Source organism: Phaseolus vulgaris, chromosome 1 (genome assembly GCF_051622355.1).
Source record: "Phaseolus vulgaris cultivar YP4 chromosome 1, ASM5162235v1, whole genome shotgun sequence".
NCBI lineage: Eukaryota > Viridiplantae > Streptophyta > Magnoliopsida > Fabales > Fabaceae > Phaseolus > Phaseolus vulgaris.
Window position 1 is genome coordinate 43132633 of NC_143498.1, and position 14063 is coordinate 43146695.

General features: G+C 33.2%; 1 protein-coding gene across 4 annotated transcripts; it reads right to left on the bottom strand.

Annotated features, from left to right (window-relative positions):
* Window positions 1-1745: 1745 nt before the first annotated feature.
* ATG18G (autophagy 18 G-like protein) lies at window positions 1746-8333 on the bottom strand. Of its 4 annotated transcripts, XR_011081611.2 has the most exons (10): window positions 7845-8333; window positions 6531-6989; window positions 5979-6383; window positions 5626-5871; window positions 4695-5525; window positions 4463-4620; window positions 3508-3644; window positions 2681-3193; window positions 2306-2562; window positions 1746-2118 (listed from the first exon to the last, which is right to left on the bottom strand). XR_011081611.2 is itself a non-coding variant. In XM_068616767.2 (9 exons), the coding sequence occupies exons 1-9, from the start codon at window positions 8016-8018 to the stop codon at window positions 2105-2107; spliced, it is 2937 nt and encodes a 978-aa protein (XP_068472868.1). In that variant the 5' UTR covers window positions 8019-8333; the 3' UTR covers window positions 1746-2104. The 4 variants fall into 4 exon arrangements, 2 of the variants coding, with proteins under 2 accessions (XP_068472868.1, XP_068472869.1); XM_068616767.2 differs by lacking the exon at window positions 2306-2562; XR_016521251.1 differs by lacking the exon at window positions 1746-2118 and having other exon boundaries at window positions 2146-2562; window positions 3508-4046.
* Between the last annotated feature and the right edge of the window lie 5730 nt (window positions 8334-14063).

Genomic DNA, 14063 nt, shown 5'->3' on the forward strand with positions numbered 1-14063 from the left:
GGAGTTTTCTTAGATGTATGAATGATTCTCTGAAATCTCAATTCTATTCTCCCTTCTTATGTTGTTGGTTGTAATAGAGTTGAACTAAGATTCTTATAGGGTTTTAGATTAATTCTTGTGATTTTGAAGTGGTTGTTGTTATTTGAATGTTTGACTTTTTAGATTGGATTGATATTGCATTAATCTATTATATTTTTTTTTACAGTTTATTCTTACATTATTCTGTCACTCCATACTAAAAGCGCATTTACTCCATACTAAAAGCGCATTTACTATTATACTCTTTAGTAAAAAAAATTAAAATATTATTTTAACTTAATTCCAATTGTGTTTTAGTGTGCTTCTTTCACTCTCCGCACCGCAACCATCCCCTCCCACCTCCTTCTGAGCTTTCTCCTTCTCTCCATCACTCCCTTTCTCAATTCTTCTTCTCTCAAAGTTCTTATCCTTTCTAAACCTCTCCTTCTCCATCATTCATCACTGCTTGTTTCATTCACAGGTTAGTAAGTTTAATTTTACTGGTTTTGTACATATTAGAAAGCATTTGTGCGTTTGTGCTCCTTCACAAAAATAGGCATCGAATTATGTATTGTGGTACATTTTAACAGCAAAATGTATTTTGGATTATGTAATCCGTAAGTCAAATTTGAAGTTCTAAAATGACTTCTGGATTACATAATCCGTAAGTCAAATTTTGATAGAGAAATGAGTTCCGGATTGTGTACTCCATAAGTCATATTTGACATTTCAAAATGACTTCCAGATTGCGTAATCTGTAAGCCAAATTTCAACACGAGTTATGGATTTTGTAACCCGTAAGGCATATATCATGTTCAAAATTGACTTTCGGATTGCGTAATCCACAGTTCATTTAGTACTAGATTACAGAATCCAGAAGTGTGATTTTGATACGTTCCGGATCCGATATACTTACAGATTATCTAATCCAGAACACTCTTGTTTTATGCGTAAAGAACCAGATTGTCTAATCGAGAACACTCTTAGTGTGCACATTACATTGCGGACCATCAAAAGGAGCATGCATCACCACCACCACTCCAAGCACCTCTTTCACTCTGCACCACCACCACCACACCATGCACCTTCTTTTTCACTCGCAGACAAAATGTGAAACAATTTTAATTTGTATGTTTACTAAAGGATAATTTTGGTATTTTAAAAGTTTATGGAGGTGCACGAAGAAGTCATGGTGGTGCATGAAGAAACCATCTTTTTTGTGTGTGAATTTACTTTTCTGAAGTCGTAGTTGGACTTGTAACTAAAAGAAGAATACAATCCAAAAAAACCATATTACATTACTATTATAAAACTTATTATAATGAATACACATATTAGAAATATATTAGAGAAAATATTTTCAAAGTCTATTAATTTGTTGGTTCTGCATACTGATATATTGTTGAAATTAAACGATAGTATTTGAATCTTATAAAACATTTTCAATTCAATAATCTAATATGTGTCTTTTCAAATTTCTAGCTTCCAACTTAAAAAAGTCATCTAACTTAAAGTTTTCAATTAGCTGATAAAAGAATTTCACCAAAATACACCTAAAATTTAAAAGTTATAAAACTAAATCTTAATAAAGTCTAATTAGAGTCTAAATACGTAATCTCCTCACAACATGTTGAATAAAGACTAAATTGAACTTCAACCTATACTTTCAACACCTTGTAAATGAAATAAAATAAAATAAATATATTACCGTAAATTATTTTAATATTTTTCCTATAAAAAGAAGAGAATTCCTGGAATTTAATGGTGTCAAAATACGTTCTTCATACTAAAGAGAATCAAAGAAATATTTTGGAAGTACACATGAAAATAGAGTCCCATTCATTTGGGTCTAGTGTTCACTCTTTTGGGATGCCATATGAAATAAAACTCTAATCTGATGTGGTTGTTGATCCTTATGTACCTTGACCGCCACAACCATGCAGTTCATTTGCTCATTCTATATTTTACATTGTTCTTCCAATAATTATCGCACTTTCCATTTTTCTCTCCAATAAAAGGAACTGAAGCAAAGTTTAGAAAGACAGTTCTGTCCATTAACATAATCAATCATCACACTATGCTGATATCATACTACACCATCTGCATGAAGGGAGGGAGAAGCATCAGTTAACACAATTAATTTAGCTTTTACATGTTTTCATTTCTTCTCCTTGCCAAATTCAAGTTTTTACACAACTTGAAGGGAATTCCATGCCTGATTCTTATTTACAGACATTGATAAATGATAAGTTTAGGACTGTAAATACAAACTCAAAATACCCCTTACCCCAGAACTTTCCACACTATAGGACTCAGTGAGCAAGCCCATGAATAGTTGAATTTCCATTTACAGAATGTACAAGGGTTAGAGTCCCACCGAGACTTCACAATGCAGCAGCAAACAACTAAATTTGTGCTCATTTGCCATTTCTTATTCACAATATTTACATTGATTTTATATTTCCTAGCTATGATTCCAGCCAGCACAGATGACGAGATGACTTCATAGGCGCTGTGACTTATTCTTCGATTGTTGTAATCAACCTAAAGTGTGAAATTAATGAATTTATTTGTAATAGACTAACAGATGATAATAAGATAATACCATCAAACCAAGGACAAAAAATTTAGAATAGATGCAGCTGCAGCCTTTATATTTTACCTTCTTTGAAAAAATCAAATATATCACTAAGCGTTTCATCATTCTCCTCATCCTCCTCCAGTTGCTCTTTTTCATGGTGGCTACTGCTGCTGTCAACATCATCAGTTGCAACTTCAGTTAACAGGTTACTTCCATCATGCTCCTCTGTTTGGCAGTGCCCATCTGTTAAAGATATCCCAGCACCTTCTTGCTTTGCTTCCACGAATTCAGTCTCGTGTGAAAAATGTTCTAGGACCAATGCTGAGTTCTCATTGATCCCAAAACCTATAGAATCTCTTCCATCAGAAGTTACATTTGTCTTCTGGAATAAAGGACTACTAATAAGGTCAGCATTAAAATCGACATTTTTTGAGTTTCCTAACACACGTGATGGACTTTCCATCACAATCTGGTTTTGTAGAGAAGGCTCAACATTGATTGTCCCCGTTCTTTCCAGGCATATCTCACCATGTATTTGATAACTAGAAGCAACATGATCCAAGTCGAGCAGATTTTCAATTCTTCTCGATGATCCTAGAAAAAATTAGTAAATAACATCAATGGGAGGTTGCCACCACGAAATTCAAAATAAAAAACTAAGAATAGACTTAGAAGAGGATGTCAGTGATTGCAAAATATAAAAGATTACTTAAACGGTGTGCAATGTGTAGTACTAGGCTATTGATCAATCATTCCATTAAAGTAGGAAAAAAGTAGAAATATATTGAAAATGTGTATCATCTTTTTTGCACAACTCCAATGGGTTATTTTATGATATCATCCATTTGCCTCACAGAAGTTACAAAACTAACTGGACGAAATATATTTACAGTACACTAGTTTCTTACCTCCATCAGAGCTTTCAGTGGAACTCAGCGATGCTGGCTTTGAATGACAAATAACTGTCACATCAGCAGTCTCTTTATAATCCCCTTGATTGGGAACGGGAGATGAAGGCCTTAAATATCTTTCCCCAGCAAGGCCTCTAAATTTAAAGCCAACATTAAGTAATTAGCATGACCACAGTAAGATCATTGAAAAACATACAAACAAAAAACGGTCCTTTAGGATAACAGTTGCCACTAATGATAATGTATGCATTTTGCTAGACAATACTTAATCGGTCAAGGTAATAGATCCTCGCAGATGCCTCCAATTCATCAACTGAACGCAAGCATATGATAATACTGGCGTTTATTTCTGTTTCTTTGTCTTCTCTTCTGACAGGTGTGCATTAAAAGTCAAATTGTCTTTGACTTCGAAATCCCGACTCAACACATATAATAGCAAAAAGGAAGGTACAGACAACACATTTTCTCATTCAAGGAAGCAGCCAACAAGCAATGATTCAACAACTGTGAGAACAAACACAGTAAATCCAGTTTACCTATATACAGTGAGAGTATGTTAGGGTGAGCTTGCACTATCAAGGTTGTAGTTGGAAATTTATAAACTACTCTCCTGTAAAATTTAGATTGCTCATGTTCAACATTAACGAATATCATGTGCTCTGAAGGTAACCAATTTAAGTGAAAATAAGTATTCAAATAATAAACATCATCCTTCTCGTTCTCCGCTGAAACAAGAAATAAGTGAACTCTAGAACTGCTAAAACCCATTATATTGTTTCTTTAATGTCTTTAGTAAAGCTCACTAATTTTGTTTTATTATATACCACTGTTTCAGTCCACTTTTGTCATTCAAAAGTAGTACTAATAAGATAGAATGACATCATTCGATAAAGCATTTGCACCACATATAGATCGCAGACACTGAAGAAATGAAAAAGAAAATAGTCAACACCTCTCGCTCAAGCTTGATCTGATACTATAAAAATTGTCGAAAGCAGGCAACAGCTCCTTCCGCTTTATTTCAACTTCATTAGCAGGGACCCTTTCAATCTCAAACTCCCCAGTAGCACTGAAAGTATCTCCCACAGAACTCATCGAATAGAAACAAATCTGAAGAAACAAAAGTTTTAACTACCAATTCATATTACTGTATAACGAAAATCAAAACTTGGAACAACAAATACCTTAGACTTTTGCCATATGGGTAACCTTCCAAAATTCCCTTGCACCTCCGCATTTGACAGATACCAATGAAACCTCTCTTGCATATTTTCACTAGAAGATTTCACCATCTTTTCCCCTGCCCCATCACTTATACCCAAAAAATCCAATCCATAGATGTCACTATAACCTATTTTCTCTTGAACTCTATCAATACCTCCTTGCCTATCGAAGGTATTGATGCAAGTATCCTCTCTTTCTGGCCATTCAGACCTTCTACAGACATCCCACCATTGAATAGGTTCAACTTTGACTCTGAACTCATCCTCCTGCATATGCAGGAGTGAAGTCGACTGGTTTCCCAAACTAGTATCACTTGTTTCTGAACTAACAGATGGCAGAAGTTCATGTTGAACAACATGACCTGAAGGTGTATATACCAATATGTGCTCTAAGGGGTTTGCCTTTGAGTTAACAAGCTGCGAGTGAGATAAGGAATTGTGAAAGATGGCAGCAATAGCACCGGATGGAACAAAAACTTTTCCTGTATAATTCGCAGCAGAATTGTGAACAGTATTAAGCCATCCAAAACTACTATATTTTATCCGGCTAGCCACGAAAAGGACAACAGGTGCTGGGGGAGGCAAAGATTGCTGATAAGAAATGGAACCCGGTGTATACCACCAAGGTAGAGGAAAAACTGGAAGTAGGGACGGTTCTTCACCCTGAGAACTAATAATTCGAAAACCAGTATCACCCCCAAAAGGTGATAAAATATAAAGATGACATGTACCCTTGGAGGAGACAATTGCAATCCACTGACTGAAATTACTGAAACAGATGTCCTGAATCATCTGGCAAATAAGAAAAAAAAAACATCAAAAGGGAGGGAAGGCAAACCATAAAAGAAATATCATCAAAAAATAAAATTCATCAGAACTAAGATGTACTGACAGCTGGTGTTATTCCACGGTGAAGTTTATAAAGATGCACGTGAGAAGAGTTCCAATTTGAGCCTGGAATTCCTGAACTCTTGCATGTGAATGATGGCATTATACGAAATATATTAATGTTATTCCCATAGACAGATGCAGTGACCAGAAGGGTCCCGCTAGGATCAAAACATAGTGCAGAAAGAGGACTACTGTGTGCTTTGAATTGTGAGATGATCATTTTGGAAACAAAATCCCTAACAGCTACCTGCAATCAACCATATGACAAAAAAAGTTTGGAGATTAACATCTCATATAAAGCACAAAAAATATCTAATTTGTTAAGTAGTTTAGGCATCATGAAACAATACCAACCATGCCCACATTATCTGTATCAATTCCTGTAACCCTATTGACTTTCACGCCTGAATTTGATGACATGGGTGAAGAGGAGCCATCAGGAAGCAGATCTTGACAGTATTTGATTATTCCAGCAGCCAAGTGTCTACTGGACTCCACTGCATAACGAGCCACTAAACTACCATTTCTTGGAGTAGTTGATGGACTAATGCCCGATGAAGTACTGCAGTTTTGAGGGCTTAAGCAACCTAAATTAGAGGGAAGAGGGGTGTTAGAAGCATATGCCAACCACCTTGGACCCACAGCCATCGGACCATAACCAAAATTAACACCAGTTGTTCCTTGTCCAGCTAACTGAGGAACAGGATAAGTGAGAACACAGAACTTATTCTGAAGAGTTACAGCATCAAAGCAGTGTATCTGCAAAAGTAATCAAGAAAAACATCAATTATTGTATACATTATGCAAACAAGCTAAGTCAAAAAAGATCATTATCTATATCTACAACAATGCTCTTATATATGTATTAAAAAAATTATACAAAACACAGGAAAAACCACTGCATACTTGTGTGGCAAGACCAACTGCTACTATCTGTGAACTGCATCTGATCATACACACGGTGGAACGGAACTTCAGAACATGAACGTAACAGTGAGACTTCAAGGAGTAAAACCGAACGGTTGTTGAAGATTTGAAATCGTTCCCAGAATTCATCTCAACATTATCATCGCTCTCTAAACCACTCAAACAAGTACTGTTCCGGTTAACATTGCTATTATCATCCCCAGAAACAACCAACAGTAAAGGATGTGACTTTCTGAATCCCTCGTGGCCATCACCACCGATAGGGAAGGGCTGCATCTGTAGAAAGGAAACTGGGCCATCGCGCTTTGAGACCAGTTCGCTGAAGCCAGAGGCATCTTCCACATCAAGAACTTGAAATCCATTCAGATAACCAAGTAAAAGAATGCGTTTGCAGTTTGATGGATCAAGTTCCAGTGTATCAAAACCAGCCCAGGTTACCTATCGACGAAGTAGTAAAAGGTAAAATTATAATTAGTAGGACGCCATATTGGATACATTAGCCCATGAAATATAAAGTTCAAAGAAGAATAAAGTAGAATCATCGTGAACATATTTTTGACTGGAAAATGGAAAATTAGCCAAAATGGAAAGCATTGAGTCTGAAAATGTAGGGAAATCTATCGACCAAGTCAAAGCTATTAAACCAAGATCTGAAGGAAAATCAATTATATAGAGAATTTAAAGGTCGTATAAATTCCAATGTCTAACTATCGATAAATAGTAAACAAAATAGATTCCAAATCTAATATCTTACATAGTTGGGATAAATATGAAATTAACACCCTCTACAATTACAATAATATCTCTCAAGAATCCAAAAAAAAAACTATGGAGTAGATTCACAAATATTGTCCCCAGAAACCAGTCCTATAAACAAAAAAAAATTCTGATTTTTTTCATACAATTTTCTCCTGAATTTTTTTACACTCATTTCAATTAACAAATTAGTAAAGACAACTCAGTTTGCACTTTCATAAGATAAACACTGCTGTTTGGATAAACATCATAAGAAGCACTTATAAGTACTGTTAGCACTTATAATAGGAGAGAAAGAAGTAAAAAAAAAAGTTTCAAACATGTCGTAAATAAGTAATATTCGCCAATATCTTCAGTTTAAACCATTGCATTTATATTTACAAAACCATTGCATTTATATTTACAGAATCATTGCATTTATATTTACACATTGCTCTCCCTCATAAGAGGTAATCAAGGCCTTGTTCCTGTTTGATAATTGGTAACTAACACACGCTCACGAGAAAAAAAAAAATTCATGTGAGAGTGAACCAGTACCTGATCTTTGTGATCATCAGAAGAGGAGGAAATTGATGCGGCCACAGAGGCGCCGGCAGAGCGCACAGTAGAAGCAACGGTAGTGGCATTTGTTGACACAGTCTTTAGGCACAGAGAGATAATCCTCAGCGAATTCGGCAACAAGCCGCCATTCTTACTCTTTCCTTTCTTCATGATTAATAATTTCCTTTTCCTTCGGCACCGCCGTGCTCAGTTGCGTCTACCTGCGTCGCCGCCGCCCGAAACAAAAATCCTATCAGATTGCGACAGCGATCAAAGACTTCTCACACTCATTTAGTGTTGAAAAATTAATCAGCCAATGAATTGTGGTATAGATGTTTCTCTATGTGAATTTTCTCAGTTCAACTACGTATTTCGGTTATAGTTTCTCCCTATCTACCATGATAGAGTTTGTTGTATTAGTGTTTTCTTCGCCCTTTCTCCCTCTTTTTCTGGTTCCAGTTCCTATTTTTCAACTAAGATTAGGATGATGACTTGTATTTAACAACACTCTTCATATCAATGTAAAAAAAAAAATAATAATAAAATTGGTGCTTTTATGTTCGGTTTTTAAGGAGATAAATTTTGTTCTGTTTAGGTTAGTTATTCTAGGTTTTTAAAATAATGTTGCTCCTTATTATTTAAACTAAAAATAAAACATAAATTCAATAAATACTAAGTAATTTAATTTTTTATTTATTTTAAGATAATATATCTATACCTGACTATAAGGAATTCCTCTTGGTTGTAAAAATATTTTTCATATTTTATTATTATATCAATTTTTCATTTTATTATTTTATTTTAGTTATTTTTTTATTTTATAATTATTTAAATTTGAAATTAAAAAATAGGTTAATATTAAATTTGAAAGAAACTGTTTGAGAAGTACTCTCCATTTATTTGAAAATAATGAATGAAATAAAATTTTGAATTGAAAATTGAAAAGTGGTTTGACTGGTAGTTACTTTAACTTCACTAAAAAAAATATATTTTATTATTGTTACCCTTATTCTTTCGTTTGTTTGAATTTGGAAAGAATTGTTATACCTCTATATAAAGTTTTCTATTATAACTTTTTTTTGGTGTACACAAATTTGTTTCTATTTTATCATTATATTAATATTTCATTTTATCATTTTATTTTAAATACGTCATTCTTATTGGAAAAGAGAAAAGGGTATAGAAAATAGATATTTTCTTAGAGTTTAGAGTTTTTCATCTTATTCTTCTTCTTTTTCTTTTCATTATTATATTCATCTTTTTTAGTTTTATATTAGTAACAAATCAAAATTAGTGATTTACAATGAGGATGAATAAGATGATGTAATTGCTTTAATATAATTATGTTCATTCAGTTATAAATTTAAAATTTTTAAATGTATTTTTGAATATATTTGCAAGAACGTTTGTGCTTCCGCCAGTGAGTAAAAAAATAAATAAAAGAACTATTATTCAGTGATGATTATGTGTTTTTGCTAGTATTTATGTATAGAGTAATTATGTGCTTCTTTGATTTCCATGAAATTAGGGAGTCCCCTAAAAAGATGGAATATCCAGTGACTGATTTTCGTGTGGCAGGGCATGTGGCCCAGTCAGAGTTACTAAAACCACAAAGTTGAAGGATGCTGGTGTGTGTGAAAAATAGAGGCCATCACCAGGGTTGCCCTTGAGGTATCGTAGAAGACAAAAGACAACTTGTTGATGATGAGTTGTGGGTGTGGATATGAACTGGCTGAGATTGTGGACAGCGAAGGCGATGTTTGGTCGAATATTGGTTAAGTATATGAGGCGGCCATGAAATCTTCTGTATTGAGAAGTGGCATCAACATCAAGGGATGTTCCGTGATCAAGAGAAAGACGAGAGGTGTGAGTCATTGGAGTGACCACAAGTGCAGAGTTAAGCATGCTAGTTTATTGGATGAGATTAAGGGTGTATTTGTGTTGACTGAGATGAAGACCAACACTGTTACGAGCGATTTCAAAACCCAAAAAGCAGGTGAGATTACCTAAGTTTTTTTTATCTTGAAATGGTAATGAAGAGAGCCTGTGATGGCATTGATTTCCTCTATGTCATCACTAGTTAATACCAAGTCATCAACATAAACAAGAATGACAATGAGTTTATTGTTAGTGTAATTAAGAAAAAGAGAATGATCAACGACAAAAATAAAGTATTTTTTAGATAAAAGAAAAGTGGAAAGCTTGACATACCATTGGTGGCCAGCTTGACGAAGACCATATAAAGAATGTTGAAGCTTGCACACATGTTAGGGAGAAGGAAAAGGAAGGCTAGGGGGGTCATATAGACTTCTTCAAGAAGGTCACCATGAAAGAAGGCATTATTGACATCAAGTTGTTTTAAAATCCAGTTTTTAGTGGTGGCAACAACAAGAGGTAAACGTAGTGTTGTGAGTTTGACAACAGGTGCAAAAGTGTCTAAAACGTCTGAGCTTTCTAGTTGGGTGAAGCCCTTGGCAACTAATCGTGCTTTATTAGGCTCAATAGTGCCATTAGAATTGTGTTTGATTTTATATACCCATTTGCTGCCAATGGTATTGTTAGTGGCAAGAGCTTGACGCTCAGCTTGCATGGCAGATTGCCAAGAAGCACTTTCGAAAGACTCAGTGTAAGACCATGGTTCAGGGTGTGAGTTAATAGAAGAGATAATAGTTTTAAAATTAGAAGATACTGAATTGTAAGATAAGTACTAGTGAATTGGATATCGACTACTTACAATATTGTTTGCAGTTTGGAAGTCTACAAGATAGAGAGGTTATCGGCAAGGACGAGTGGATCGTCGAGGGAGATCAGGTGAGGTGCTAGGTGGAAGAGCAGGAGGTGGCGGCTCTATTAGAGATGCAGTTCTGGATGCAGGAGTAGATGCTGGTGGCTCGGAGGAGGTGCAGTATCAGAGAAAAAATCATAGGCAGAATTATCTTTGTTAGAAACAAGGAGAGATAAACGGTTGGGGTCCCTAGTCAAGCCACAGTCCTATTTATATGAAAAATAATTTTCATGAAAGATCACATGTCTGAATATCTCTATGCTATGACACTTCAAATTTAAGAAAATATAACCTTTTGTATTATGCGAGAAACCGAGAAAATACCTCTAACAAATCTATCATCTACTTTTTTTTTCTATGTGTAGTAATTGTACTAACATAACAAAGAGAACCAAAAACTTTTAAAAAAGATATGTCATAAGGTTTGTCAAAAAGATTTTCATAAGGAGTAATGTTATTTAACAATGGAGTAGGAATAGAATTGACTAAGAAAACAACATGATTGACAGCAAACTCTCAAAAAATTGGAGGAAGATGAGCTTGAAAAAGTAAAGCACGAGTTACATTTAATATGTGCTGATGTTTTCGTTCAACAATGTCATTTTGTTGTGGTGTTTCAACACAAGAAGTTTGATGTGTAATACCTTTTGAAGCAAAAAAAATTGACAGCAAATTCTGCATTATTATCAGTTCGAATAATTTTAATAGTGGTTTTGAAATGATTTTGAACAAAAAACGATAAATTAATGATGTGCTGATGAACTTCAGATTTATTATGTAGCATAATAATCCAAGTATAACGAGAGTAATCATCAACAACAATAAAAAAAAAGAATGAAAACCTTGCATAGAAGTAATGGGACATGGTCCCCAAATATTAAAAGTAAAATATCAAAAACAAAAGAGGTAGCAATAGAGTAAAAGGTAGCTTCTTCTATTTTGCACGATTACAAGTGTCACAAATATGAACTTTATCAACAGTGATAAAAGGATATTGTTTGCTTAAGACATGCAATCTTTCATGTGAGGTTTTAATCAAGAATAGATGATACCAGTGAGGCAGCAAGATTCTAACTAGGGTGCAGATAATGGTAGTTGGTTGCTCCGATGAGGAGGCCAATGTAGGGTTCTTGTCAAATATTGTCTGTGGATAAAAGAATAGTCAACATTTGTGCAAGAAAATAGAGAAGGGGGGGGGGGGGGGGGGGTGATTGGTATTACCTTTTGAGTGAGAGAAACATTGGGTGAAGCCAAGGTTGGGAAGTTTAAGGTCAGAAGAAGGACGTGTGGAAATGGAGCATGTGATGATGATGACAAAAGTGCAATGTGATTGAAGGTGTTAAGGTTGGAATGAATCGGAAAAACTTGTGAAAAAGGTTGTGATCCAAGTTGGAAGATGGTGGAGGAGAGAGAGGGAGAAAAGGGAAAAGGGTGGTTGTGGAAGGTGGAGAAAAGTGGTGGTCAACGAATTCCAATCCTAATTTCAATGGTTCAATTGGCACGTCAGCATCTGGTCTTGACATGTCACATCTTTCAATCTCACCTTTTTGCCACATAAACAACATTTGACGTCGTAAGGTGCAATTTACCGAAAAATACCAATTTGTATACATTTTAAAAAACATAGGGACCAAATTGATTTTTTTTAAAATCACTATAGTAAATTAAATATTGATCCTAATGTAGGGACGAATAAGGTAATTATACCTAAACATTAAGTAAATAGTTTTAAAATTAACTCTTAAATAATAATTTATCATAAAACTATATAAAAAAAACTTAAATAGGAATTTAAATTAATATAAAAAAGAAATTGCATTGTTCGTTCTACCCGTTTAAATTGGTTTTCTATACCCAATTAAATTATTTTTTTAGAAAGGTTTTTGTTTCACAATTTTTCCGACTTGTTATGACTCAATATATTATTGATCAATTCAATCAGCCAATTTAATTAATTTTGTAAAATATTTAATAATAACTTTAATTAATAAAAAATGGGAGAATTAGTATAACTTTTTACTAAATATTATTACGTCAATAACTTTATATTTAAAAATTGATTTTTTTTCGATTTAATTATTAAATTAAAATTTATGTTTTTGTAATTTTTTTAAGATTAATTATATATAAAGGATAGATCAAATTATTCTTGTCTAATTACTAAATGTTAAACCATTTAATATCTACCAATTGAATTATGTTTTATTTTTCTTCAAAACTTGACCTGATTGATAGATTGACACGTCACATCACCTCATTAGAATCTAAATTATTTAATTTTTTTCATTGACTCTAAGTCTTTTTTATGATAATTTATTCTTTTTAAATACTGAAGTCATAGGCAAGAAATAAAAAGGAGTAGACCTATCTTAAATAAACAAAATTTTGATCAAGGTAATTCTCTTGTGTTTTCTAACTATCATTTTTCTTTTTTATATGCTCATAGTCTTATGGTTGTCACATATGTTATCATTTGAGAAAAGTTAAATTTCTATTAAGTTAGATGAACATATGTGTTTTAAAGAAATTTAATATTTTGGACTTAGATGTATAAGGTAGGTAACAATAATTAATGAATGTTTTTATCATTTAGTCTATGGTAGAGAATCACTTTTAAATTCAAACTTAATATAATCTTCCAAAAATTTCAAATGAAATGTACATTTAAATGATGTTTGTGATACATTTAGTAGCTAATAAATAAATGTGATTGATTATAAATGTTAAATTTTTTCATGAATTCTTTTTAAAATCTTTAGTTTAATCTTTTCTCTTGTGTGGCTTGGTAATTGTAATGATTATGTCTAACACCTACCCAGCAAACAAAATTATAAGTGAAAGACAATATTTTTAAATAGAAGTAGAGAGCTGCCAAAAAGTATTATTCTTTCTTTTCAGAAATCTCCGTATAAAATAACTTTTGTACACATAACACATGTGTGAGCCTATGATTTATTTTATTTCACTTATAATAGTCGAGTTATTACATATGTCTTGTTTATATATATATATATATATATATATATATATAATTAACATAATATATATTTTTTAAAATATATTAAAATATGGACAATTTGATCACATTATATCATTATTATTTAATTTTAACAAGATTTGATAAATAATCGTGAAGTTATAAAACTATAATTTAATAGTCAAATTTCACTTTTTTATACAGTTATAAATGTTTTTTTCTGGGTGATTGATGCACAAAAGATATAGAATGTATAATTTCCCCAGTTTTCACCTCAAACTAAGTAAAAAGATAAGTAACAAAAGACGTTAGCATAGTTTTACTGAGGTGGTTTCTGTGGCGATCGTCGAGGTAACAAATAGGAAAAACTAATTTGTTAGGTCCTTACCTTTTGTAAATGAAAAATTAATTATTAATATTGCACAAGAAGGCATGATAAAAGAAGTACATTAAA

Coding starts and splice junctions, on each gene's coding strand:
- ATG18G (XM_068616767.2), bottom strand. CDS start 8,018: ATGAAGAAAGGAAAGAGTAAGAATGGCGGCTTGTTGCCGAATTCGCTG. Junction 5,872..5,978: donor ATACAGATAATGTGGGCATG/GTTGGTATTGTT, acceptor GGTTGATTGCAG/GTAGCTGTTAGGGATTTTGT. Junction 5,526..5,625: donor ACCGTGGAATAACACCAGCT/GTCAGTACATCT, acceptor CTTATTTGCCAG/ATGATTCAGGACATCTGTTT.